Source organism: Lipotes vexillifer, unplaced genomic scaffold (assembly GCF_000442215.2).
Source record: "Lipotes vexillifer unplaced genomic scaffold, Lipotes_vexillifer_v1.1 scaffold640, whole genome shotgun sequence".
NCBI lineage: Eukaryota > Metazoa > Chordata > Mammalia > Artiodactyla > Lipotidae > Lipotes > Lipotes vexillifer.
This window is the reverse complement of record NW_006773138.1, coordinates 197,040-211,891: the sequence shown is the minus strand read 5'-3', so window position 1 is coordinate 211,891 and position 14,852 is coordinate 197,040. Positions and strand designations below refer to the sequence as shown.

The 14,852-nt window shown below is 52.5% G+C and overlaps 1 protein-coding gene across 1 annotated transcript in view; it reads left to right on the top strand.

The window, feature by feature from the left end:
• Positions 1–13,052, top strand: part of STARD10 (StAR related lipid transfer domain containing 10) — a 33,783-nt gene extending 20,731 nt beyond the window's left edge. The window contains 5 exon segments of the mRNA XM_007448068.1: positions 9,072–9,219; positions 9,841–9,944; positions 10,597–10,714; positions 12,525–12,577; positions 12,807–13,052. Of these exon segments, the coding sequence (XP_007448130.1) occupies positions 9,072–9,219; positions 9,841–9,944; positions 10,597–10,714; positions 12,525–12,577; positions 12,807–13,052 (669 nt within the window).
• Positions 13,053–14,852: the final 1,800 nt, after the last annotated feature.

Below are 14,852 nucleotides of genomic sequence, written 5' to 3'. Positions count from 1 at the left end.
GGGCACAGGCTCCGGACGCGCAGGCCCAGCGGCCATGGCTCACGGGCCCAGCCGCTCCGCGGCATGTGGGGTCTTCCCGGACCGGGGCACGAACCCGTGTCCCCTGCATCGGCAGGCGGACTCTCAACCACTGTGCCACCAGGGAAGCCCGAAAGATACATTTTTATGATTTAAAAAATTTTTGCCCAATTACTTTTCAGAGTAGTGCAACCAGTTTTTTTGCTGTCACTAACTGGGTAACCAGTTTTACCATATGCTCACAAGCAGTGGTTATTTTATATACTTTTGCTATTTACTAACTATAAATTGATACTTCAGTACAGATCGAATTTACTTTTCTTTATCAGAATTATTAAAGATCTTACAGAAAGTCCCAGAGTCTCCCTTCACCTGTCTCTGCCCCCGCCCCTTATGCTCCATTTTATGAGGGTGATGGCAGAAGTAGTAATCAGCCTCAAGTGCCACACAGAGTTTCACAAGAGTCCAGGGGGTTTTCACAACGACCCTTCCTTCTGACCTCCTTCTGACAAAGCACTGAGGGCCACCAGGCACGGCCCCAGCACTCTAAAAGTCAGAGAAGCTCATGCGGGCATGGCCTCTTTGCTGGCTCACCTGTCCCTCCTTCCATTCAGGCAGCATTTCTTTACTAGACCATGGCAGACACTGGGGATGCCAAGACAAGCAAGGGGCCAGGATGAATCGATGCATTGCAGTGTGTGCTGATGAAGGGAGGCGGTGGGGTGGAGGAGGAGGCCCCAGGCCAACCTGCAGAAGTTAGGGACACGGTAGGCGGCCTGGGCAGGACACAGCCAGGCTGAAGTTTGAGGGCAAAATAGCAAAGAACCAGCAAGGGGAGGTCCTGGGAAAGCAGGACTTATTAGATCTCTCTCCTCCTACACACCCCCACCTCTGCTTCCCCTGATGCCCTTTGTCAGTGCCCTTGAGCTGCTCTTGAGATTTGGCGGGGACATGGGGGGAAGGTCTTAGGGGTCTCCATTCTGGGGGCCCCAGAAACCCAGAGGCAAGGGCAGGTGCTCTAGCAGCTTGGCTCTATGATGGCCGTGTGGGGCCTTTGGGAGGGGCAGTAGAGGGCCCTGAAGCCAGCAAGCAGGTGGTGCGCAGCCCTGGGAGGAGGACTTGGAGCAGACAGGGCAGAGGGGCCGCTGGAGCTGAGCCTCTCACGTGCCGTGTGCCCTGGGTCAGTGTCTGTACCTCTCAACACCTGGACTGACGTGGTGAGGGCAGTGCCTGGTTGTGGGTTGTGAGGGTGGAGCCTGTGGACTTGTGCAGGGCCCTGGTATAAGAGGGCCACGCACCCCCTCCCTGTCCATCCACCCTGTGGCAGGATCTGGGGCACTTTTGTTGTTTTAAACTTTGTTCCTTGCCCCTTTGTATCATGCCCTTTGGTGTTAGCAGCAAAGTGCTCCCCTCGGCAGGGCCTGAGAAGTCAGGGAAAATTGCCGGGGCCTAGGGCTGGAGAAGGGCAGCTGCTGCTGGGGGCTTTATGTACAAGTCTCATTTAATCCTCACAGCTCTGCTCCAAGGGGAGGATTATCCCTGTTTCACAGATGAAGATACTGGGATTCAGAACTGAAGTACTTTGCCCAAGCCAAGGCCACACAGGCAGGAAGCGGCAGGACAGAGGCCTATCTGACCAGACAGCCTGGAATTGCTGCGAGTGTGAGCTTGTGGGGCAACGCGATGGCCCAGGTCTTCTCAGAGGAGACTTCCAGGTACAGAGCTCCAGTGCTGAGCTTTGGAAAAGCACAGCCTTGGCTTTAAGCCCAGGGAGGGCTGAGGATAGAGTCGGGAATTTTGTTCAGAGGAAGAATCTCTGAGCTTCGCCTGCCTGGTCAGCAAGGCTTTCTGAATCCAGTGAGCTCTGCGTAATAACCATCAATTAGGGCTTCCCTGGTGGCGCAGTGGTTAAGAATTTGCCTGCCAATGCAGGGGACGCGGGTTCAAGCCCTCATTCAGGAAGATCCCACATTCCGCAGAGCAACTAAGCCCGTGTGCCACAACTACTGAGCCTGCGCTCTAGAGCCCGCGAGCCACAACTACTGAGCCCATGTGCCACAACTGCTGAAGCCTGCTCACCTAGAGCCCATGCTCCGCAACAAGAGAGGCCACTGCAATGAGGATGCTGCGCACCACAACAAAGAATAGCCCCCTCTCGCCACAAATAGAGAAAGCCCGTGTGCAGCAACGAAGACCCAACGCAGCCAAAAATAAATTAAATAAATTAAAAAATAATAGGGCTTCTCTGGTGGTGCAGTGGTTGAGAGTCCTCATGCCGTTGCAGGGGACATGGGTTCGTGCCCCGGTCCGGGAAGATCCCACATGCTGCGGAGCGGCTGGGCCTGTGAGCCGTGGCTGCTGGGCCTGCGCGTCCGGAGCCTGTGCTCCACAACAGGAGCGGCCACAACAGTGAGAGGCCTGTGTACCGCAAAAAAAAAAAAAAAATAATAATAATGATAATAATAACCATCAATTAACTAAGGCAGTCTCCAGTTGCCAGCGTGTTTGTTTTAGCTGGGCCAGTCCTGCCCCTTGATGAAGGGAGCAGAAAGTCCTGACACTTTGTGGTCAGGCACACCCGGGCTCTGGTTCGCTCCACCACTGTTAGCTTTGTGGCCTTGGTTAATCATTTTACCTCTCTGGGCCTCACTTTCTGCATCTGTAAAATGGGGGTGATGTTATCCATCAGGGTGTTGGGAGGGTAAGAGACAATATCTGCACAGGATGCAGCTTGGCGCCCTTGACGGCAGAGGTGGTTTGACCTAAATTTCAGCCCCTGTGGGGTCCGTGGTCCAGGTGCTGCTGTCTCCTTTGTGGGGTGATGAATTAGTGATTTGGAGCACATGGTAATGGTTCCTGAGGTGGTAGCTATTGTTTGGGGCTATGATTGATTTGATAGCTAGTGCTCCACCTGGATCAGGAGTGCTTTCTCTGTTTTAAATACGGTTCTTTTGGGAAAGGGTGATTTGCTTAATAGTTATTCCTTTAACAAAACTGCTAAAATGCAATGTGGTGAGAAGTCAGTACAGCCTGAGGCACGTTTCAGAGCCCAGATGGACCCCTTACCCTTCTCTGGGTCTCAGTTTTCCCCGTGGTGACTGAAGAGTAGTGGTGGAAAAGATCATCTCCTGGGTCCCTAGGACTTTGGGGTAATCCATGTGCCCCATATATCCCATGGGCAAGGATATTGGAGACCTGCTGTGTGAGGTCTTGGCATTTGGGCCAGACTTGGATCCATCTGTCCGTGTCTCAGTTTGCTTGTTACTGCCCTGGCCATTGGCCCTCAAAGCCACACCACAGCCCCATGGACATGACCTGACTTCTTTTCCTCTGTCTCAGGTCAGCCATCTCCCTGGGTCCTGGGAGTTACTCCAGCCCCTTCCCCACCACTTCCCTCTTCTTGTGGAGATTCCTCTTTCTCTAATGCTGAGCACTGGGAAGGCATCTCCCAAAGAAGCACGGGGCAAGGGGTGGGAGAGAGGAAGGTAGAGTGAGACACCACTAGGGCACTGGACCCTGCTTTTTTCTTATTTATTTAAGCCTCCAGGCTTTTGCACCCACCAGTCTCTCTGCCTGAAATGCCCTCTCTCCCCTTTCAGCAATTCAATTTCTTTTAGGTTCAGTTGCCCTCTGATTCCACAGTTCCCATGCCCACCCCCTCAACCCAGCTCATTCTCTAGTGGGATTTTATGTCCCCATCTCTCCCACTGCCCACTTGATGGGCCCTCTTTAGGGCAGGGCCCAAGTCTGGTTCACTTCCCAGTTCCCTGCTGCCCAGTTGTAGCCCTTGCACACAGCTGACTCCGGGCAGTAGTGAATGGATAGACGGAAGGGCAGGGCCAGGTGAGGCAAGAGAGGCACCTGGGGCCCAGAATGTAAGGAGGCACATGCAGACACAGCCTGGTCCTGGCCCTGTGGAAGGGTGCGTGGCTGCTTGTGGAAGCCTGCTTAAGTAATAACAGCTATTGTTTTGGGGGTATCTATATGCCAGGCATATTGCATACATTATCTCATTTAATTTAATCACAACATCTCCATGAGCTAGGTACTTTTTAAAAATTTTAATTAATTTATTTAATTTATTTATTTTTGGCTGCATTGCGTCTTCTTTGCTGCACGCAGGCTTTCTCTAGTTGTGGTGAGCGGGGGCTACTCTTTGTTGTGGTACATGGGCTTCTTACTGTGGTGGCTTCTCTTGTTGTGGAGCACAGGCTCTAGGTGCGTGGGCTTCAGTAGTTGTAGCACACAGGCTCAGTAGTTGTGGTGCATGGGCTTAGTTGCTCCGCGGCATGTGGGATCTTCCTGGACCAGGGCTTGAACCCATGTCCCCTTAATTGGCAGGTGGATTCTTAACCACTGCGCCACCAGGGAAGCCCCGAGATAGGTACTTTTATTATCCCCATTTTTCACGTGAGGAAACAAAGACTCAGGTGAGTTAAATCTTGTGCCTAAGGGGAGGAACTGGAATTGGAACCTGGGATTGCCAGACTCAAAGCCTGCAGGAGTCACCTCTGATGGCCTTCCTTGCTTGTCCATTCCCTTCCGACCATGGCTCTATGGGGTTCTGGGCAATCCCAGTTCTCTACCTCATGGGGTTTGGAGAGAGTGGAGTGTAGGGGGTACACAGTCTAATTTCTCTGGTGTCACCTGCTCTCTCTGGGCCTCAGTTTTCTCAGCTGTAAAATGGCTGCATGTGAGACTTCCTGCTGTAAACCAGGCCTTAAGGGCTTTGCAGCCAAGCATGGCTTGCTCCTTGGCTGAGCAACCCCGGCACTGCCTCCCATTCAGTTCTGGTTTCCAGGAGGAGCTCCCAAGCGTCCAGCCAAAGTGAATGACTTGCGCAGGGCCCAATGGCTGTGGATTCTGGTCACAGCCCCGCCCACCAGGTGCTCTCCAGTGACTCACCTCTACCCCTGCTCGTCCCTCCAGAAGCCTCTTAGAATTACCTTGCCCATGTGGTGGCTGCAGCTGCACAGGAACAATGCTGGATGTAATTTACCCCTCTTGGCTCATGCGCGCAGCCTCCTGGGGGCTGTGGAAAGAGCCGGGCCCAAAGCCAGACTGGCCACCTGGACCGCCTCGGTTTCCTCACCTGCAACGCTGCCTCCACAGCCTGAGTTCTCCCCTTCCCAGCAGGCCCCACAGCTGACCTTCCTCCCCGAGAGCCTGCCTGAGCTTGGGAACCCTTTGAAGTTTCCTTCTTTATCTTAAAGATAAAATGTTATGCAGAGTTTATGCTCAACTCAGTGCCTGGTCTGTCACGTGGCTCTGAGTGCTCCTCCCACTGCCTGCTGTCTCAGAGGGAGGCCCCTGGTCCTGACGCCACAGAAGTCCAGAGGGAGAAGAGGCAGTCTGGGCAGTGTAGGCCTTTCTCAGAGTGCACCCAGCCGTGGGCGCAGCTTGCCCTGGGGGCACCAAGGCTGGCCTGAGGGGAAGAGGAATCCCCGGGTTGGAGTCTAACCTACAAAGCATAACTCTTTTGTCACTACTCCTTCGTATATACGGTGACTGTCTGGAACAACACGTTTGAGGACTTGCAAAGCCAAGCCAGCTTCCATACTTAGATTTAGAGAAGTTGTGGTTTCCTCAGAAGCCACACTTGAGTGCTCCTTCATGGTTAAGAGTATCGGAAGGTCCGGTTTTGAAGTTCTGCTGCTTTCTTGCTGTATGATTTGAACAGGTTGCTTCCTCTCCTGAGCCTCAGCTTTCTATTTTGCAGCACAGCTCACCATGGGGGTGAAGAGTGAGTGTGTGTGTTGAATGTCAGGTGCAACACCCAGACCTCAGTGTCGCTGCACAGTGGAAGTTTGTCTGTGTGCTCCTGACGATGCCAGCTCCGGCCTCTGCCGTCTTCTCCATCCCATCCTTCTCATCACTTTGTTCAGTCACTCATTTATTCATTCACTCATGTTTCATTAGTCTCTCTCAGTCTGATATAGTTCCTGAGTCTTTCCTTGACTTGCATGACCCTGACACTTAGAGGCCAGATATTTTCTAAAAGTCCCTCGTTTGGGGTTTGTCTGATATTCCTTATGATTAGATTTAGATCATGCATCTTTGGCAGAAATATCACATAAGTGGTACCTGTATTTTCTTATTGCATCCTATCAGGAAACATCCAGTTGTAACTTGTCCTATCACTAATGATGTTCACTTTGATCACTTGATTAAGGTGGTATCTGCCAGGCAATGTGAAATTACTGATTTGATGGGAAGGAACTTTGAAACTATATAAATACCCTATTCCTCATTAAACATTAAATTTATTTATTCATACCTGTATATACTTTGGTTTCCTGTTTTATTCAGTGGAATATAATCTGTTAACTATCATTATTTATTTTAATACACGAGTTGGCCCAGCTTTAGCCCATGGTAGGGGACCAGCTGTCCTGTTTGCCTGGGACTGAGGGATTTCCTGGGATACGGACTTCCAGTGCTAAACTGGCAAACCCTGATGAGTTGGTCATGGAACCAGCGGGAGCCCTTCACACTGGCTCCTGTGTCTGCTGGGCAAGGTCCCTATCATTCTGTAAGTACATTGTCCCTACTTTCTGGCACAGTGAGATGTTCCAGGTACATCTTATACTTACTCCGACTTAGCCCTGGAATTATGCATTTCTCCAAGAAGACCTGGAAGCAGGACCTTTGAGTATTAGGCTGCAGCACACCATGGGCACTGGAGCAGATGGAACTCATTCAGCTTCCCTACAGGCCACACTGTTCTCTCTGCCAGGGCCACTTGCTAGATGCCTACCTTCCATGCTGAGCTTCTCCATGAAGACTGATTCCCCACATGCCTCACCCCACACAGCTGACCACCTCCTCTGTGCCCCACTGGGCAGTTTGGGTACCTCCCCGTTTTCCAAGTTGGTCTCCTCTCTCAACTGGAAGCCTCTGAAGGACAGGCCTCAGATTCATCTCTGACTCTTCTATGCTCTGCACAGAGCTGAAGCTGGTTAAATGACTGGATCTAGTCATACCACCTGGTGGAGCAGAAAAGCAAACAGAGGGCAGGGAGGGAGGATGACACACAATGAGTCTTTGCAGGCTGGAGCTGTCCTTGAACTTTGGTTTTCTTAACTAAAATGGGGCTAAGCCCTCAGAGCATTGCTGTAGGAATAAAATGTGGTAATGTGTAGAAAGCCCTTAGGATAGTACTTGTGGTGAGCGCACCTCTCAGTATCTCTGGGAAACATTTTTATTTAATTTTTTTTCATTATTGCAGAAGCAGTACTATATATGTTAGAAAATTAGAAATACAGACACAGCAAGAAGAAAATAAAGCTATTATACGCCCATCATTTATAGATTGCCACTGTTAACACCTTAGCGATTGTGCTTCCCAGGCCTTTTCTGTGCATATATTTTTCCCCCCAAATGAGATTATATCATGCATTCCATTTTGTAACTTGCTTTTCTTCAGGCAGCAACCTCCACCATTTTGTTTCAGTAAATTTTCAGCACATCTAATTAATACTCAGATCATATTCGTATTTTTCCTGTTGTCCCAAATGTGTCCTTATAGCTGTTGTGTCCAAGCCAGTATGTAATCCAGGACCACACTTTCTATCTGGTTATTTGTCCTATAAGTCTTAGTCTAGCCCAGTTCCTTCCTTATGACATTGACCTGTAGAAGAGACTGGGCTAGTAGCCCTGCAGAATGTCTCACCATCTGGCTTTGTCTTGTATTCTTATGGTGACACTTAACATGTTCATCTGTCCATTGTATTTTCTGTTAAGTGAAGCATATCCAGGGCTTGATGAGTTCACTGGTGCCTAGAATACCCAATGGGTAGTGTCTTTCCTGTGTCCTCTCATCACCATTAGTGGTGCCAGGGCCTAACCCAAGATTACGGGGAAGGTGATGTGACCCCTCCCTCATATGGTTGCATGTATTTACTTTTTAGTAGAAAGTAATGTGTGGTTCCCTTGGCACCGTCTGAACACCCAGTTCTGGGAAACCTTTTTAAACTACACAATAGAACTTGTCCATTTGCTGAGGGGAACATTATCCTGGGGTTTGGGCTTTCGGGTGAAAAAAAATCACAGAACAAGGATATGGACTGAGTTTCATCTTGCTGAGTGTAAATCTAGTAAAACCTGGTTCTGTTTTATTTGCTTTCCAGACACGTGATCTAGGTTGAATCCCAGCTTTGCTACTTACCAGCTGGGTGACCGTGGGCAGGTTCCTTAGCCTCTCTGAGCCTTAAGTTCCTTTTTGGATTTCTTGTCTGGTAGAGTTATTGTGGGGGTTAAATTTAAAAAAAAAGTGTCCTCGGCTCTTTTCTCCCCTAGATGGAAAGCTCTTTGAGAACAAGGCTAATAAATAGTAAGAAATCCAAAGATGTTTGTTGGGGGAATTCCCTGCGGTCCAGTGGTTAGGACTCCTGTGCTTCCACTGAAGGGGGCATGGGTTAGATCCCTGATCAGTGAACCAAGATCCCGCATGCTGCACGGTGTGGCCAAAAACAAAACAAAACAAAACCCAAAAGCAAACCAAACAAAAAACAAAGGTGTTTGTTGGATGGCGGAAAAAAGAGAAAAAGGAGGGCAAATGGTGATAAGTACCAGGTGATAAGTACCATGGAGGAAAGACATCATCCATTTAGGCATTTGTTTGTTCATTCATGCTTTCATTTCATTTAACATGTACTCATACCAGGCTCTGTACTGAATCGACTGAACCTCTGCCCATGAAGTTCAGGGACCTGGAGGGCACAGATAAGGAGATTCAGTGTATGGCAGTCCAGAAAGTTGGCTGGGTAATTCAGGAAGACTTCCTAGAGGAGGAGACTGGGATGAATGGGGAGGTTTGGTGGCGGCTGAGATGGGGGAGATAGTCTCTGGATGCAGGGGCTTTTTCCTGACACAGGTGGCTTCTGGGAGGGCTCGACAGGGCTCATGGCAAGAGGTGAGCCCATGCTGGCTTCAGAGGTCACTGTTCCTCCTGTCCTCCTTCTCTTCCTCCGTCCTTGCCTGTCTGCCCTCCCATCCCCTAGCCAGGACTTTGAGCCCTGTGTGACCCTGACAACCCATGTGTCTGTCTGCAGTGCCGGATGGAGTGCCGTGATGTGCCAGCAGAGACGCTCTACGACGTCCTACATGACATTGAATACCGAAAGAAGTGGGACAGCAATGTCATTGAAACTTTTGACATTGCCCGCTTGACAGTCAACGCTGACGTGGGCTATTATTCTTGTGAGCAGACGCGAGCACGCCGATCCCAGCCCCCTCCACCTCCATCCAGGCCTCCCGCCCAGCCTCCTCCTCCCCCCTTCCCTCCTTGGGGTCACTCCCATGGCCAGGCTGCTCAGAGACCTGAGTGCAGAGATGTAGGGCTTCCCTCCCTGAATCCCTATCCACTCCCAGACACTTGAGCACACATACATGTGCACTCACAATCACATATGTACTCCCATGTTCAAGCATACATATTCCACACAAACACACATGCACAGTCATGTACAAAACCCACAGCCACATGCCACCTACTCACAGTCACACATTTCATGGACACACTCACAGTAATACTATTGTTTTCTCATACACTCACATTCATATATGCACACAGATCAGGCCAGCAAGGTAAGGGCTGTGTGAGGCTGTGAGGAGCAGGGATGGCTGGATGCAGGAGGGGAGAGGGTTCTGTGCTGTCTCTTTGCTAGTTCCAGAAACTAGGTCTGGTGGTGGTGGTGGGGTACGTGTTTGGACCAGGGGGAGCTGGCAGTTAACCAGGCATCCCTATGTCTCTGGGCTTTGCCACGACCTTTCAGGCAGGCAGGCCAGCAGTCTGGCTGAACTGTCCCTTGCCCTCTACAGGGAGGTGTCCAAAGCCCCTGAAGAATCGTGATGTCATCACCCTCCGCTCCTGGCTTCCCATGGGCACTGATTACATCATTATGAACTACTCAGTCAAACATCCTGTGAGTCAACCTGCCTTCCGTGCTGGGTGGGCAGGGGAAGGTACCAGCTAGGGCTGGGCCAGCAGGCCTACCCCAGGGAGAGGCCCCTGGCTGCTACCAGGACTTCTCTGTGACTTCAGGCCAGGCAGGAAGACTTCTGTCCCTGTTTCCTTCCTATACAGTGAGAATAATGGTTCCTGTCTTCCTGCTGGGGCTGTCAAGCAGATAAGAAGAGGGCGGTGTGGGCCATCACTGTGGACAAGTGGGTAGGATGGACTGGCTGGGAAAGGGGGAGCAAGAGGTGAGAGGTAGGGTCCTCTGACCCTCCCTGAGTCTAGGTCTCCATGGCAGGCAGGACAGGCAGGTGCAGCTGGCCTGGGCAAGGGTGTGTGTGTGTGCGTGTGCGTGTGTGCGCGTGCTCACGCGCGCCCATGTGTTTGCTCATGAGCCCTGACCCCAGACTTGGGTCTTTCTGGAGGGGAACAGGGGAAGGTTAAGAGGGGCAAGGGTGACTCCTGACTCCTCCCTTTCTCCTCACCCCAATATCAGGCCTGGCCTGGAGTGGATGCCAGGGGATGTGAACCAACTCTGTGTGTGTGTGTTAAGTGTGCTTACAAAGACACCTTCTTTTCCCACACCTTGAGTCTCACCTCCCTGTGCCTTCCATCCCCAGAAATACCCACCTCGGAAAGACTTGGTCCGAGCTGTGTCCATCCAGACGGGCTACCTCATCCAGAGCACGGGGCCCAAGAGCTGCGTCATCACCTACATGGCTCAGGTGGACCCCAAAGGTGAGGGCTTGGCCCTGGAAGCCCATCATGGGATCCTTCTGTATACCGCAGGGGATGGGGCTTGATCTACTTGATCTACTGGGATCCAGAAGGGCCTCTGTTAGGAGGTGTTTTGTATCTGGGGGCATCTACACCCAAAACATTCTTTGAACCAAACTTTGAGACTTTACAATGGTTTGAAAAAGCAAGGGCCAAGGTGGTAGCCACTGCTCCATGACGAAGCTTATAGCACTCTTCTTGGACGCCCACTCCCCCACGCTCTGACTTGCTCCCTGCTCACTGGCTGCTCCCACTCTGCCTTGTTGGCTTCCATCCTGAAGGTCTGGGTTTCCTAGGCTCCAGTCCTTTTTCCCTTGGGAGGGCTCAGCTACTCCCCAGGCTTCTGTGGCTAGGCTGACCGCATGTTTCTCTTTGCTGAGATCCAGATCCCGGTGGCCATTGGCCTCTTGGACGTGGCCCTCAGGGTGTCTCTTAGGACCTGAGGCTCCCTGTGTCCAATGATGAACTTACTGTCTCCCTTCCTAACTTGCCCTTTCTCCTAAGTCTCTTCCTTCCTGTCACTCATGCCAAAAACCTGGTGGTTGTCTGGGGTCCCCTCTTCTCAGCTCCCAAATCTAGCCACTAATTATTGATTTTACCTCCTAAATAGCTCCTGAATCTGTCATTTCTTTCCATACTCAGCGACCTTGTCTGTCCGTACAGCTACCAGAGGGATTTTTCCAAAGGACTTATTTCCTTGTGACTCTCTCCTGCTTAAAGTCCTTTTGTGACTTTCCATTGCCCTCAGAGTAAAGTCCAAGCCCCCTCCCCAGGTTTCCCAGTCCCTCCTCATAGCTTACACCTTCCTACCTATCTAAGCAGCCCTTTCCCTCGGCCTAGAAACACCTCTCTGCCCTTACTCATCCCTCCAGGGCTGCTTCACCACCTCTATCCCTGATACCCAGAGGAGTTGCTGGCTCCCTGCCCTGTGGACCCATCCCCCTCTAGCAGAGTACTTGGCATACTGTTGGGGCCCCCCAGACAGTGAGTTCCTCTCTCGGTCCCCAGGGCTGGTCCAGGGTGGGTATCACTGAGTGAACGTGGAGTGAGTGAAGGAATGGATGAATGACTAGAGGAGGGGTAAACCTTGAGCATCTTTGCCTGGGTATGCCCCCAGCACCACCGAGGGCCCACTGGCCCAGGCCCAGAGCTCCCCGGCACCTCACTGAGTGAGTTTATTGTGTGTCAAAGGCAGAGCAGACACTTGGGAATCAGACAGGGTGGAGAGCTGGGTTGTGGATTCTAGGTCAGGACAGGCTGGAGTGCTTAGCCAAGAGGTCTATGTAGCAGCTAGGCTTCCTGGGCCAGGGGGCTTGGAAGGACAGGCAGAGCAGCGGATGAGCACCAGGGCCATTCAAGGTAGAGGGACTGGGTATGAGAAAAGGGAGGTCAGTGTGAGTAGAGGGGAGGCAGCAGGTGGGAGTTCGACTGGCCAGGATTTCAACCCAGGTGTTGCCTGTGGTCACCTAGGACCCTGTGGTTTTCTTTTGTGTAGCCCTTGGGCTCAGCAGAGGGCAGAGGCAGGGGGTGGTGGAGGTGGGAGGTTAACAGAGTTGAGCCTGAGGACCATGGTCTGAGGTAGAAAGAGGGGGTGAAGATGATGAAGTCTTATAGGACTTGCCTCACAGCACCCCCTCCCTAAGGAGAAGAGCGTGTCCTCCCTGGAAGCCCCAGGCTGGAGTGAGGGGGCTGGTGTGTGTGTTTGTGGGGGGCTGGTTCCCTGAGGTTGCTGCTTCCCTTTTCTCCTCACTACCCGTTCCTGCCCTCATAGGCTCCTTACCCAAGTGGGTGGTGAATAAATCTTCTCAGTTCCTGGCTCCCAAGGTGAGTGGCCTTGGGACTTTGCGGGTGTGGAGGTTGGGGGAGAGGGTTCCAGGATGAGGGGGTGGGGTCAGGGGCGGAGCTAGGACTGAGGGGCGGAGTTATGAAAACCGGATCAAGAGTCAGGATCCTGGGAGCTGCGGACTGAGCCGCTGGAGGGCGCGGGAGGGGATGTGGTGAAGACAGTTCGCTCCCACCTCACCCCTTACTCGGCGGTGCGGCGGCTCCGCAGGCTATGAAGAAGATGTACAAGGCGTGCGTCAAATACCCTGAGTGGAAGCAGAAGCATCAACCACACTTCAAGCCGTGGCTACACCCAGAGCAGAGCCCGTTGCCGAGCCTGGCGCTGTCGGAGCTGTCTGTGCAGCACGCGGACTCGCTGGAGAACATCGACGAGAGTGCGGTGGCAGAGAGCCGGGAGGAGCGCATGGGCAGCGCGGGCGGCGAGGGCAGTGATGACGACACTTCGCTCACCTGAGCGCAGCACCACAGCAGGGACCAAGACAAGACGGGGCGGAGCCCAAGGGTGGCGGATGCTCCTGCGCTTTCTCCCCTCCCCCACTCCTTGCGCCTCCTGGGGACGCTGGGCTCCGGCCCCGGCTGGCGCTGCGGCGTGGCTGGACACAGCCCCAATAAACGGTCCAACAGACTCAGCCGGCTCATCACTGTGCCTGCTTCCCACTTGCTCAGGGCACAGGCGCCGCCCTCGGTCCCTCTGTTCTACAGTTCATTTTGTTAATTTTATTATTGATCACATGGACTTTGCTCCTTTAGATATCCCCTCATTTCCCGATGTGCAGCTCGGAACACACCCCCTCCAGTCCCTGGTGTATTCATTATCCTTGCATCCATTCATTAGTTCACTCTTCATCCATCCACCTGTCCTTGTTGTGTGTTCATTCGGCCATTCACTGCAGGCTATTTGGCTGCCTTTTGCTGCTCTAAGAGAAGGAGCAGGTCTGGCCAGAGGCCCGGGGTCAGGGGTCAGAGAGTGGGGTTCTATTGTAAGACCTTCAGCCTAAGGCCGCCTGGGTCCAACCTATGAACTCGGGGTCTGACACTCTCCAGTTGTGACAGAAGGAGGGGGAGAGGTCCTTGGGGGCAGCATGTTCGGCAGGGAGTTTGGGGGTTGAGGTGAGTGTCATCAGACTCCAGTGCAGTGGAGGGACCAGGCTCTGTGACTTGAGCCCTCCGTAGATCATTTAGAAGACCTCAGGCCTGTGTTAACGGAAAGGGAGGTGCCTCCAACCCCTTGCCAGTGGTCAGATGCCAGTTCCCTGATCCTGTGTTCCACTTGGCTGCTTTGATGTCTAGGCTTTGAAGTCTAGAGGGATGCCTGGGCCTCTCCTGTTCTCTGTATCCCACAGGTGCCCTCTGCTGCCTGAGGGTCACACCCCGCTATCAGGTCGGGAGGAGGGCCCCGTGCTCCACCCCTCTCCAGTGTTTTTGTACCCCATATGAATTTTGAGCCGGAAGTTCTCCCCAAGGTCTGGCCTTACCCTCTCCCGGGAAGCAACTTAACTTTGCCTGTCAGGAAGACACTTGGAGTCTACTTTTTCCTAGAGGGGCAGGGTGAATGTCCAGTAGGGGTAGGCAGGACATTCTGTAACTCACCAGGACTTGGCCAATTTACCCAATACTGGCTTTGTAACTTTGGGCAAGCCCTGGAACTTCTTTGGAGCCTCATTTCCTAATCTATATCCTGGTGTGATGATTTTTCATCTTCAGGCAGATTGAGATAAAAGGAATAAGTTGCCCAGCACTGGGCTTGGCATGTAGTAGGTTCTCAAATTAATGACACCCAATCTCAGCCCTGGACACAGGACCTAGGAATGCCTGCCAAACCCCAGACCCTCGACCCTCATATGTGTGTATGCTGGCAGGATGGGTGGAAATCTCCCATTCTCTAGGCCAGGGAAGTTGCCTGGCAGCCAGGACCTCAGGCTGCCGCCTTTATAAAGCCAAGGAATCCATGGGCCCTCTGACTAGAATCTTCCCCACCACCCTGCTCCTGAGAGATGTGGGCCCAGGGAGAGAAGTAGGATTTTCTCGAAGAATGAAGTGGGTAAGGACTTCCTGGAGGAAGAGGTCAGGGACTTTGGTCTTCCAGCTTCCAACTGCCCCTTTCCGCTCTGTGGGTGGGGCGGTTTGTGGCTTGCCCCTCCCAGGGAGAGGGGCGGCAAGAGGCAGAGAGACTCAGGAAGAGATGAAGACTCAGAGGGCGGGTGTGGTGGAGGTAGACCGGAGCCTCAGGAGACGGAGACGGACCTGTGAGCAG